At 56.7% G+C, this 13451-nt stretch overlaps 1 protein-coding gene across 1 annotated transcript in view; it reads right to left on the bottom strand.

The window, feature by feature from the left end:
* ZNF423 (zinc finger protein 423) overlaps positions 1-4109 on the bottom strand; it is a 328748-nt gene extending 324639 nt beyond the window's left edge. Inside the window, exon 1 of the mRNA XM_047712029.1 lies at positions 3716-4109. Coding sequence (XP_047567985.1) covers positions 3716-3755 — 40 coding nt within the window. The 5' untranslated portion in view covers positions 3756-4109. The remainder of the gene's footprint in view (positions 1-3715) is intronic.
* Between the last annotated feature and the right edge of the window lie 9342 nt (positions 4110-13451).

The following is a 13451-nucleotide window of genomic DNA, read 5'->3' as shown; positions in this document are numbered from 1 at the left end:
AGTGCTAATTAATATTAAGAACGGTAATTAACAGGCAGTTGCTAGATGGAGAAAAATCAACAGTATTAAATTAAAATCATTCCAAAGTTTTAAGCTGAGTCTGGGGGAAAAAAAAAGATGTATTAGTTTTCCAAACACATAAATAAATAGCCTGTTTCTTGGATCTGCAGAGGCAGTGTGGGTGAAGAGAGACAGGTTACCAAGTCACCTGACATCATCAGCCAAAATAACATCAGTGAGAAGTGATGAGAACAGCCCCGGAGAATGAGGCCAAAATTGTCAAAGGAAACAAATGTCCTCACAACTGCCACACCATACCACCAGGAGATAGAAAAGGGGAGAGTGTTGTAGGGAGGGAAAATCGGTCAGAAAATGTGACTTTTGTAACATTTGTGGGGTTTTGGTGTTATTATTATTTTTTAATGACAAGGCTTTTGAAAACCAATGAAGCTATTCTCCCCCCTGCCCTAGTACCCTAGCCCCCTTCCCTATTTGCTGAGTGTCCTCCCTGGAAGCTGGGTTTTCCAAAGAAGGACAAGCAGCCAAAGGGGACAAGTGACCCCCCCCCTCCAGAAGGAAGGCTGTGCCCGTGAGTGGAAAGGGAGTACCCTCCCACCCCCGTCCCAGGCCTGTTCGAGTTTTCAAAGCAGCAACACTGGGGCTTTCAAATCACACTTTCTGAGCATCCATTAGAAATTGTTATATTTCTGTCTTTCCTTCCTGCTATGGGCTTTCACGTTTCCGAGATCAATTACGAATTACAGCCAAGCGACTTTCACAGCAGAAGGCGTGGGCTGGGGAAGTCCACAATGCCTCCGCGTTAGCCCTGACACACAGCAGTAGAGGCAAAATAAAATAAAATAAAATAAAATAAAATAAAATAAAATGTAAAAGGCACCACTGTTCCTTAAGAAGCACCTTCCAGCATCTTGAAAGGTGAAGACCTTGTCATTTTAAACACTTGGTGTGGAGCTGTCCACACTCAAGCACACACTTTTGAATATTGTCTGAGAAAGGGGAGACACAGTTCTTGAAACTGCAATAAATCCATCACCTGCGGAAACTCTTATCTATTCAAATTATCATCTCTCTTAATTCCTCCCTTGATAAGTGGTCATATCTCCACCCTATTCACCCCGGTAAACTGAATAAAAGACAAAATGATGAGAGGCGAGGGTCGATGCTGCTTCTGGAAAATGCAAAGAACCACAGGGAGAAACAGAAGATCCTAGGCTCCAAGGGCAGAAAGGCGCTGTGTAGCTGATATTTACAATACTTTTCGGGGCGCCTGGGTGGCTCAGTCCTTAAGTGTCTGCTTTCGGCTGGGATCCTGATCCCGGGGTCTTGGGATCGAGCCCCTCATCAGGCTCTCAGCTCAGCGGGGAGCCTCCTTCTCCTTCTCCCCACTCTCCTGTTTGTGTTCCCTCTCTCACTGTGTCTCTCTCTGTCAAATAAATAAATTTTAAAAAAATAATAATAGTTCTCAAAATGCCTACACTGGTCTTGTTCTCACTTTGCGGTCTTTCCCCCACCAATTTGTTTGAATTGTTGGCTATACGTACACACATATAGATTTAGAGAGAGAAATTCATTAAAAATCATGTCAAGGCTCATTTCATGAAAAGCTGAGACCAAGTCTTGAGTCTTTCTCGAGATACACAGAGTGGTTTTAGAATTAGGTTCGAGCAACTCTGAAACACCCACCCATCTGTTCGTGGCAAATTGCTCTACCTTTGGTTTCTATGTCTCTCACCTTCTAAAATAAGGAGGTTCAGAGGCACGGATTGAGGTTAGAGGTAGCTAAGCTTTGCATCTTCCTTTATGAAAATCCTGCTCCTAAACACAGATTTAACTCAAAATCAACTACCGGAGTTAAATAAAACTGTAGGTAGTTAAATAAAACTGTTTTCCCAACCACAGATCCTGAGTCTACATTTTTTTCTGAGCCACCTTAAGTAGCTCTTGAAGGAGTGAGCGGTGAGCCAGGGAAAAAGAAAAGAAATCGAATAATATTTCAAGCTACAGAGCCTTTCCTATTCAGCAAAAGGATAAACATCTACCATTTGCCTGTGCCCTTCTTGGGGGCTATCGGTTTCCCTGCGCCTCGATCAGAACACCTTCTGGATCGCCAATTCTGAAGAGCAGACCAGGTTATTCCCGATTGGGATGTGTGCCACAGGAAGGGGAACAAAACCAACTTCTCTCAAGGAAAAAGAGGAAAGGGAGCAGCTGCCTTGCTGAGACTTTGGACTGAGTTGGTCTGCTTCTAAGATGACAGGGACAGTCTCTGCTCAGCCAGGAGCCCTGGAATCTGCTGGGACTTTAGAAGGAGAGCAACGGCGGGTGTCTCACGACCCTCCTTGCCAGATTGAGTCCGGCCTTTCCAGCCAGGAGCAAGGCTGGCAGGAAGGGAGCGGGGCCCCAGCGCCTTCCCGCGCAGGCCTCCAGGAAATGAACTTTTCAGAGCAGAACTGGGCTCGGGCCAGAGGTCATCAGGGGAGTTGGGAGAGGACAAGGGCCTCGGGACTTTTGGCTCCAGAGACCTAGCAGCTCTCTCCTGTCCCTCCTCTGTCAGCTCTCAGCTGGACGGGTCGGTCGGGCACCCACCCGAGGCGCTGGAATCGGGACAAAGCAGCAGGGAGGCCTGGAGAGGCCAGTCGGTGGGCAGAGAAGGGCTCCGTCGCCTGCGCTGGGCCTCTCCCTGGGGCCTCTGCTCTCCAGGGGCCCACTCTAGCCGGGGGCCCTTGATGGAAATGGAAAGCAAAGCAAAGCAAAGGAAACGAGGTGGGGGCGGGGGGGGGGGGGGCGTCGCAAGCTGTTTTTGTGTGTCCGTTGTGTTGTGGGTCCTCACTAACGTGTGCACTCCGGGGAACCGACACAGGAAACTGGCCTAGGTGTCGAGGATGTGAGTGCCCGGAGTTGGGTCTCAGGCGCCTTCCACCGAGGGGCGCGCGCGGCGGCCGCTGCGCTCCCCTGGGAACCCGCGTCCTGCCGGCGCTGCGCAGACAATGAACTCCTGGCGGAGGCTCCCGGCCCGGTTGGCCTCGGTGGATGAGGCAGGAAGTGCGGGGGCCCTGGCCGGGAGCGCGGCCCGGGCAGGGGACAGGGAGGGGGCGCCTGGTGGCCGGGGCGGGGACGCGGCGCTTAAGACGCGCGCAAGCTCTGCCCGCCGCCCTCGGCTACGGCGTCCCGGGGCGACAAGGCGCGCGGGCCGAGGAAAGGCGGCAAGGCCCGGGGCCCGGCGTGAGCGGCCTCGGAGTTGCCGGCCTCCGGGGCGCCGGTCCTCACCGCCTCTTCCTTCCTCCCGCCGCCCGCCCGCCGCTGCCGAGATTCGCAATCCCCGCCAAGTCAGTCCCGCACCCCTTGATTGGCCACGCGGGCCCGGGGCCCGCACCGAGGGAGCGGCGAGAGCCCCTCAGCGGCGCCCCCAAGCCCGGGTCCCCCGCGGGCGGCGACGCCGAGCCCGGAGAGGGTCCGGGCGGGTAGGGTGTCCGTGGCGTGCCCCCTCTGCCGCCTCCGCCTCCCGCTCCCGGCTTCCTCCTCCCCCTCCTCTTCCTCCTCCTCCGCCTCCGCCTCCTCCTCCGCCGCCGCCTCCTCCTCCTCTCCGCTCGCTCGCGCGGGTCCCCGGCCGCCCGCCCGCTCGCCGGTCCCTCCTCCCTCGCTCCCTCCCTCCCCGCTCGCTCGCTCGCGCCTCCGCCGGGCCTCGCTCGCTCACCTTTCACCGAGCGCGGCTTCGCCTGCTTCCGCCTGGACATGTCCGGGGCTCCCGGCGCTCCGTCGCCCTCCGCGGCCGGCTCCCCCCGCCGCCCCCCGCCGCTCCGGGCTGCCCTTCTCCCCCTTCTCCTCCGCCTGCCTCTCGGAAACTTTTTTTTTTGCAGCCGGGTCGGCGGCTGCGGGGAGCGGATCGTAGGTCCGGGGCGGCCTCCCTGGGGGGGACGGCCCGGGCCGGCCGAGGCCGCTCGGGGGCGGGGGGAGGCCCGGGGGCCGCGCCGGGGCCCTGCCTGTTGCAATGCGGCAGCCGGGGGCTCTCGGTCCCAGCGGCGGTCCCAGCGGCGCGGGGAGTCCGGAGGCCACTCGGCCGAGCCGAGTTATGCAAAAAAAAAAAAAAAAAAAAAAAAAAAAGCCGCCCCCCTCCTCCTCCCCACCCCCCGCCGGCCCCCGGCCCCTGCGGCCCCCTCCCTCCCTCCCCCACCCCACCGCCACCCTCACCCTCCTCCTCCTTCTCCTCCTCCGCCCCTTGCCGGATTTTTGTGCAAAGTTTGCAGGCGTCCGGCCACGCAGCCCGGTGCGGAGCTCACAATGAACCCATCTGAGGAGGGGGAACGGGGCTGGAGTCGAGGGGGTCTCACGGGGGGGTGGAGACCGGGAGGCGGTCGGGAGCGCGGAAGCTCAGCACCCCCGGAAAAAAAAAAAAAAAAAAAAAAAAGCCTTCAAATTATCCCCTGCCGCACACACACAAAAAAAATAAATAAATATTAATGGCTAAAAAATGCCCAAACGCCTGGTTTGGAGATTATGATGGATGGGAAGGGGGGGTCCCTCAACTCAGCCTACTTGGGGGGGCTCGAAACGGCCGCAGTGGCTCGGAAGCCACAGCTCGGGGCCCCTGGCTCACGCCCCCTTCTCTGGCTCTCGGCTCGGTCCGGCGCCGGCCCCCCGGAGGAGGAAGGGGCGCGCGGGGGCGCTCAGGCGGCGGCGGGCAGGCGTGCCCGTGCCCTGGGCATCGCTCAGCCCGTGCGCCGGGCCGCCGCTGCCTGCCCTCGGGCTGCGGTGCTCAGCGCGCGGCGCGCAGCCGATCCCCAGGCCGGTGCCAAGTGGCCGGCCCCGCTAGCTGCCTCCATGGGCCAGGGGTTCGGAGAGGGGGGAGGCGGCGGCCGCGGCGGCGGAGGAGGACGAGCAGGCGGCGGCCCGGCTCCCGTCCTCCCGGGCAGCGGCGGCGGCGACGGCTGCGCCCCGGCTCCTCCGCGCTCCAGCCGGCGCCGGCCCGCCCGCCAGCCTCCCTTGCGCTCCTGTCTTCTTTGTGGTCGCTGGCTCTCCTCCTCCCGATCCGGCTGCTGGGGCTGCACTGCAGAGACACATAATAAAGCCAGGCTTGGCTGGAAATGTAGCCGGGTCCCAGCAGGAGGATGTGAGGAGCGGAGTCCCGGCGGGGGAGCGCTCTGATCCCGTGGGGCGCCCCGCACTGCTCCGGCTCGGATCAGACGGAGAGAGGGCCAACAGCACCGAGCGATGGACAGCGCTGGAAATACAGCTCCGGCCGCCCGCAAAACCCGGACCGCGGCGGCGGCGGCGGCAGGCATGGCGCGGGCGCGGGCACCGCACCGGCACGCGGGGCCCCCCGACTTGGACACCCGCGGCACCTGGGGCGGGAGGAGGGAACTGACACAGGGCCTACGCGTGCTGTCAAGCTCGCCGAGATGAATTAGCATCACAAACTGCAAAAACTAGGGGGGGGGGCCGCAAACTGGGGTGAATTGCCCCAGCACGCCACTTCCGCAAATTATGCCCCACAGACATGAATTATCTCCGAACTTGGCTTTTCCATCTTGAACTCTGCCCACTGGTCGGTGTTTGAAGACCATCTCTGCTCCACATCTGCAAACTCTTCCACCGCCGAGCTAACTCTGTGCGGCCTGCATTTGTAGGGCTGTTGCGTCTGGGTGCGCATTTCTTATTTAAGACAATAAAAGGAATATCTCGGCCCCAAAACGTTGCAGTAGCCCTGCCTTCCCCCGAGGTTGACAAAAAAAGACAAAAAAAAAAAAAAAAAAAAAAACCTTGCTCCTACTGTCCACAGTTTTGCCCCAGCCAGCAGGGGGCGCCTCGCTTCCCTGCGACTCGAGCCAGCGGAGGCTTGGTCTCAGAGCCCGCCGGGAAAGCGCTCACCCTTGGGAAAAGTCTTCCGCGGGCGACTCCCCGAAACCATTCCTTTGAAGCCTCCCCCTCCCCCATCAGCGCAGGCGGCCGGGTCCAGGGTGGGGGAGAGGCCCCGACATCGCCCCCCTCCCGGGCGAGTGGCGCCACCTTGGGCCGGCTCGCCCCAGAGCTGGGAGAGCAAAGCGGGTGCGCGGCGCGGCGCTGGGGGTTATCAATCTCGCGGATCGATAAGTTGCCACTTGGAGAGGGGAGGGCCGTGTCCCCTCGGAGACGAGTTACCCAGGGCAACCTTTCAGGGAAAAACCCGCTGCCCGCGGAGAGCCGCGCCGGGGCCGGCCGGGCAGCGGCGCCCGCCCAGAGCAGGGCGCCTGCACCCCGCAGTCCCCCAGCCCGCCTGCCAGGCCGGCCCGCGCCCCCCTCGGCTCGCTTCGCATCCCACCCGGCCCGGCTCGCCTCTCTGGGCCTGCGGGCTCCAACCCCTTGCTGGGCTGATTGCGGAGGTAGATGCCACCCCCGCACCCCTGGGGCTAGGGAGCACCAGCCAGCGGGTGCAGGGAGAGGCCTGAGGCGGATGGTGGGGTAGGGGGTGCCAAGCTCTCGCGCTCAAGGCTGTCTCGGAGGTACAGTCGAGTGACCGGAGAAACGCGACGCCGGGGCGGACACCTTGACTCCGGGAGGCAGAGAGGATCCCCAGAAGAGCCAGGAGCAGGACAGAGGTGTCACCTAACCGAGACCCAAGCCCTGAGTACCCCCCCAACCCGAGTTAAGGCTGCCACCCCCTAGGTCGCCGCCCTCTCCAGCTCTTGTGTCCCGGAGTGTGCAACATCTTGGCCTTCCCGTAGGGCGGTGGGAGCCGCCTCTCGAAGCTGGGGGACGGCCGGGGTAGCTGCGACGGGGTGCCAAGGGCCAAAGCGAGGGCAGAGGCCGCGAGGCGCCTGGGAAGGAGCCAGGAAGGAGGGGCCGAATCAGCAGCTCCCCCACCCCCGCCGGCGCCTGGGATCGAGGCCCGCGGAGAGAGGCTGACAGGCGGCAGATGGCACACGCTGGGGGAGGGGGGCGGTTGGCCTCGGCTCCGGGGTGCCCCCGCCGCGGGCTGCCTCTCCTAGGGGGAGGGGGCGGAGAACAGCCCCCGGCTCGCCCGCCCTGGCTCTCTGGGGGGCTGAAGACTCGCGGATCTTGCCCAGCCGGGAGCCGGAGAGAAGGGGACGGACAAAAGCAGCGCAGTGGGGAAGGGGTGTGCTGAAGGAAAGGAGGGGTCAGCGGGCGGTGGTTGGAGACCCGCGGTGCTGCCTTTTTTCCACCCTCAGGGAACTGCGGAAGCCCCCGAGGCCAGAGGTGGGGATAACAGAAGGGGGGGGGGGCGACTGCGTATTCCGAACTAATCCTCAAGGGCTGGGGGTCCTGGAGAAGAGCACAAAGTTTTTTGGACCCCTTCCCCGCACGTCGCAGTCGCACACGTCCGCATCCCGGCGCTCACCCCTCCCCTGCAAGACCGCTCTGCTGTCTCCCAGCTCAGTGGCCTTCAGGGTGCAGTGGGAGCTCGACCTCGTCCCGCCTCTGCCCGGCCCCGCTTTCTCTGAAGCTTGTTTCATTTTTAACTCCTTCCAGAAAAACATGCTGTTTTAAGGAAAATTCCAGAGCAGCAAAAAGCCAGTCGCTCCTACCAAAGGGGTCTCAGGGGGCACTGGGGGAGGGCAGGGCTGGCCTTGTTTCTCACCAGCCTGGTGGCCAGGGACCAGAAAAAGGTCATTTTCAGGCAGTGTTTCACGCCCTACCTGCCTACCGTGGCATCAGTGTAATCAGGAGTCTGGGCCCCTCCTCTTGGAGAAAGGCCTCCCTTGGCCTCTTCTTCCTCATCTGCAGAGTGGACAGCTGCTCCTGCCCAGAGGAGTGGCCAGAGAAATCCTTTGTAAATGGTAAAAAAAAAGCCACCATCAAAAAATGCAAGAAAAATTACAAATTGACGTTTTTGAAAACAAATGAGACCTTGGTCACATAAATGGGTGTTTTCCTTCCAGGTCATATCTTGGCAGCAACAGGAAACACCTACCCCCAGACCCCCCACCATTTCTGCACACTCCTAATGATACCTCCCTAGACACACATCGAGAGAGCCTCCCCTTCTGAGTTTCGAAATGAGGCAGGTTGTCCTGCGGTGAAGGCCGGAGAGGTTCAGTGAGTGACCAAAACAAGGTAGGACAACAAAGTAAAGTAAAATAGGGTTCTGGGGTACCTGGGTAGCTCAGTGGATGGACGAAGCACCTGTCTTCCCCTCGGGTCATGATCTCAGGGTCCTGCTCAGTGGAGGACCTGCTTCTCGCTCTCCTGCTCCCTCTACTTGCGCTCACGGTCTCTGTCAAATAAATAAAATCTTAAAAGAGAAAAATAAGATAGGGTTCCTTTTGTGGCCTCTAACCTAATATCCCTGAAGGATCCCCAGAATCGTGCAAGAGGGGCTTTTTAGTAAATCACCAAATGACAGCCATCTCCCCACCCACACACACGTGTGCGCACACACACACCCACACGCGCACACACACACCCATGCACACGTTAACCCACACACTTGAAGTAAACAATCCCTGGAATATATACAATGTGAAATTCATGATTTCTGTTCACCTTTTAATTACCCGAAGGTCACACTCTCTACTGGAAAAACTTGCATCGGCCTATAAGGAACAGCCATTTTGGAGAGGGAAGATTAACCCCGAGTATCCCCCCAGGGAAGAAATCCATTCCTTTGCTCATTTGTTTATTCATAGTGTGTTTATTGATTGTATGCCTACTGTGTGCCAATACTGAGGGGGAAGACACGAACAAGGACCACAGGCCCTCCCTGCTGAGGCTGGTTCTCTCGTGGAGAGTCTGACTTTTAATAAAGGGCCACATAAATAATTATTTAATGACAGTTTTGAACAATCCTAAGAAGGAAAAATATAGTGTAAATGAGGCCAAAAAACAGAGGGTCACAGTGGTGGTCTGGCTGAGAGCCTGGAGGAGGTAGAAGGAGTCAGGAAAGAGGGGAGAGAACAGAGTTCCTGGCAGAGTGAACAGTGTGTGTAAAGGGCCTGCGGCGGGAAGGAGCTGGGTGATTCTGTGGAGAGGCGGTCATAACTCCAAGCCAAGAGCCAAAGGAGGCAATAGTCACAGCCGAGCTTAGCAGCCACTCGGACCCATCTTCTAACCCAGCGGCCTTCTTCATTGCCCTGCTGGTGAACCTCAGGCAAGGAACTTGCTGGATCTCCATTTTCCCATCTTCCTTCCTGTCCCTCACCTTCACCACCCCCGAGGGTCGACCATGTTTCTAGAGGGAGATGCCAATCACACAGCTGCAGGTTCCCTCCTTGTGCTGGCGAGTTCCTCCCACAGTGTTCCCTTGAGATGGACAGACATCCCCCTGCTTTCTAGAAGCTTCCTACCAGCTTTAGATCTATTGAGAGGGAATCTGTGTTTGGGTGGATGGTGATTTTTCCTTTTTCATTTTTGCATTTTTGTTTTACTAGCATGATCCACCTATTCGTGGAGTCCAGGCTCCTCTGGGCACTGCTGTTCAAGGGGTACTAAGGTCAAGCCATCAGGAGACAGGCTGGCACCCCAATCACTAACTGGCATTGGCCCACCATCCCCGCCTCCACAGCGGTATTTACAACATTGAGGATCCCTCTCACAGGGCTCGTTCTTGAAGCTTCTGAGGCTTCAAAACAGAGCAAGACAAGAGAGTCCCTTCCTCTGCTCTCAGTTCTCAGTGTGGCTTTTTGGGGAGGGAAGTCCCCGCAGATGCTCCTGAAATGCTCCAAAGGTCCCCATTGCCCCCCCACCAGGACCACGACTCAAAGAGACCAGCGGCGGGCCCAGACATCTGCCTCCCAGGGGCTTTGGGAGTATGGTGCCAAAAACAATACAACGGGTGTGGGAACGTCCTTGTCTTCAGTTTCTGTTCAGCTGGGAAAGCCATTTCTATTTTATCATCATTATTATAATTATTTAATTCTTCGAGTGTCAGCAGTCTTTGCAGGGAACACCCACAAGGCAGCAAAGAAACCAACTTGGCAGGAGGGTCCCAGGGGACTCACACCCTCCAAAAGCTTGAAACTCTTGGCCAGGGCCCTGAGAACCTCCACCCAGACCACCTCTAACTGCCCCGGTGTGTGGCACACACGCGCCTGGGGTCACTTGTTGCTTTGTTCTCTCGAAATACTTCTTTTATGATGCTTGTGATTCTTTAAAAGAAACAACAGTTCAGTATATAAGGAATGTGATAGGGGCCCAGTTTTCTAAGTCTGAACCAGGAGTGGTTGCATCAGGAAGAGCCCATTCCAGACCTGGTCGCAAGACCTTTGGCCATCAGCGGGTCAACCGGCCACCAATGTTTTGCTAATAAGCATATGGGATGCCCCAAAAAGTGGCAGATCCAGAAATGAGCTCTATTTGGTGAAATTAAAAACACTCAAAATGTGTTTTAGAGAAATAGTCTAGAGACATATCACCTCGCCTGAACAGGGAGTGCATGTTCTGTAAGACCGGGGTCACCTGTGCCCTTAAAATCCCCGGCCTGATGGCCCAGGGGTCCAGTGTCCAGCCAGAATTTCTGACTGCATGGTGCCCAGCAGAGGACACAGAAGCCTGCGCAGGAGTGGGACAGAGGCACATCCCGAGCGTGCTTTTCACGCCGGAAGTTCTAGATAACCTGAAATCAGGACAGAATGTGGGGACTTCGTTGAGCTGGGTATAGGACCTGTTTTGTCCCTGAGGCGGTGCCTGCTTTGCTGACCACCGATGTGTGTGGCAGGATCTGGTCAGGGAACTGCCTTCACTTTCCCCAGGTAGAGAGGTTACATGGGAGTTGCAAACCTTCTCCCACCTCTTTTGCGGCCACTATTAATTACCAGAAAGGACCTAAGAACATGCAGGACCAAACTAGCTTAGGTCATTTTCCAAAAAAAAAAAAAAAAAATTTTTTTTAAATCCGTTATTTGCTTGTTTCTTATGTATGTACCCTTTCTGCTTCAACCCCCCCCCTGTCCACTGTCATGAAAAGAAGGTACTAGGTGCCCAGGTCCAAGAGAAAGGCTATAGAGATTTCCAAAAAGTACTGGTATGTGTGTTCCCTGTGTCCCACACGTATAGTTGGGGACCGTATGCCCATGGCGGGATGAAGAGAAGAGAATCATGCCAGTGGCAGAGGATGGTAATGAGCAAAAAGGTAATGTCACCAGAATCAGGATGTGTGAAGGGCATGAAATGACCTTGCACATCGTAGGTGGGCAATAAATGTCATGGTTTGATTGTGGTCCTTCTTCCGTGATGGATATGGTAGGACCCTGCTGCGGGATGTGCCGACAAGGAGGAGATCTCACTTACAAGGACTCTTACAAGGACTGGAACCAGCAAAAGCCGGAGAAGAGAGCTGGTAAGGCAGCTTCCGGAAGAAGAGCCTTTGCACACAATCACCTCTTTCTATCTGCCAGGTCCCTGGATTCAGTAACTGGGCCTTTCCATACTGTAAGGGCATAATAAATGTTAGCTATTGTAATACTTAAAGGCAAAGCACGCTCAAGAAGTTTATCTCCGAGGTTTACCCGGCAAACCCTCCCTCTGCTTCAGTGTCCCCGTCTGCAAAACCCCTCTAGTTCTCTGACCAAAGGAAGAAGCAGGTCTGGGTTTGCTCCCACCCTCTGGCCCACCAAGGGGAGCAGCACTCAGAGCCAGAGGGAGCAGAAGAAATTCAGGTGAAAGACCACCAAAGCAGGGTGGTAGGGCTTGGGCTGGGAGCAGAGGGGGGCCGGGCTGGGGCCCCAGTGGCCCCAGCCTGCTGCAGTATTTCCCAGGGCCTGCTGCTGCCTCCTCTGAGTGCCCCGGCCCCATCCTGGCCACGCACATGGGGACATGCCAGGGCCTGGCTTCCCAGGGGCCAGAGGGAGCTCCCGCAGGGGACATCAAAAGCCCAAATGCCTTTCAGAAAGGAACTAAAACTTTCTGCCTAACCAAAGCCTCCACAGGAGAAGAACAGCCTAGCCCTTTTCTTTTTAAGTCTCTTTATTTTCCAGCCGGCTGGCCTGGTCATTCTCTTTTTTTCCTATTATAAACGGTCCCAGCTGCGACACACAGGGAAAAAAACCATCTCCCAGGCCTGGGCAGGGGCCGCCTGCAGCCAAAGCCGCCTGGCTGGCCTCCTATGGCAGACAAAGGCAGCTCCAGCCTCTGGCACCCACTGGGAGAGGCCCCGGAGCCCCCACCCAGAGCCAAGGCCACAGCAGGAGCTAAGGGAAATGGAAGTTTCTGCCAGCACTCTGAACCTTCTGCCCCTGGGAGCAGAACCACCACCCACCTAAGCCAAGGACTCCTGAAGAGCCCATTTTCCAAGGGCAGAAAATGAAAGATCAGCCCCACCCCCCCCACCCCCTCAGTGATAAAGGCCATGGGATTCAGGCCATTCGAGATGATCTAGTCCAACCACAGGTCTCCGAAGAAGATGGGAGTGCCTTTCTGATACTTAGTGAGGAACAGACTGGCCCAAGGTCACGTTGTCACCCAGAGCTGACTCTTGAAGACAAGGCTCCCAGTTCCTTCCTATACAGGTGGCAGAAAAGTCTTGGAGGAGCCCCTGAGGGATCTTAAGAGCCTGAGGTTGCTGGATGGGATGAGGAAGTCATTTCTTTTAGCAATAGATAAGACTGACATGAAACAACCCGAAAACAGACAGCCAGCTGCGCGCTCTCAACTCCCCTGCCTTCCAGCAAGTTATTTCATTTCTCTGTGCCTCTGTTTCCCCATCTGTGAAAACAGGGATATGCTGGTTCCTACCTTACGGGGCTGTCGTGAGGCTTGAATAAGCCAGTACATAAAGCACTTAGGATAATACTCAAAAAAGTTACCTCTTGGGGCAGCTGGGTAGCTCAATTGGTTAAATATCTGCCTTCCACTCAGGTCATGACCTGGGGGTCCTGGGACCCCCAGGAAGCTCGGGTTTCCTGTTGCGGGGGAGGGGGGTGCCTTCTCCCTCTCTCTCTGTCCCCTCCCCCTGCACATCCCCTCAGCCCACCCCCAGGCTTATGCTCTCTCTCTCTCAAATAAATAAATAAAATCTTTTTTTTTAAAGAAAGGTACCTCTTACTATCTGTAAATGTAAGGATTTGTTTTCTTCACGCAGCAAATGTTTATTTTCAACCTCTGAGGTCTCCTCTGTGACAGGCCCTGGGCCAGCTGCTGAGGATCTAGCTGCGGGAGGCAGAAATGTCCTTGGCCTGCTGGAACTCCCAGTCGAGGGGGAAAAGGGGTCTGAGGGACGTGGGTTGTTCTAGCCCAGCGCCTGACTCGTGGCACCCCAGTTCCTCAGATCCTGTAGGAATCTAGCAGGGCTCACAAACTCTGCGGTCTCCAAAGCAAAGCTGACCGGCGGATGACGCCAGGATAGCGGCTCCAAGCAGAACACCCTTGCAAAGAGGTGGGAAGCTACCACGCCGCTCTGTGTGCTTTTGTATTTTAAATCCCGGCAACCAGCTTAAGTATTTTTAATTATGTTTTTAAGTGGGATTGGGTCCCTGGCGACGGTTGGCGACCTCCCCCGCTTG

This window comes from Lutra lutra, chromosome 17, assembly GCF_902655055.1.
Source record: "Lutra lutra chromosome 17, mLutLut1.2, whole genome shotgun sequence".
NCBI classification, from domain to species: Eukaryota; Metazoa; Chordata; class Mammalia; order Carnivora; family Mustelidae; genus Lutra; species Lutra lutra.
This window is presented reverse-complemented; position numbering and strand designations above follow the sequence as displayed.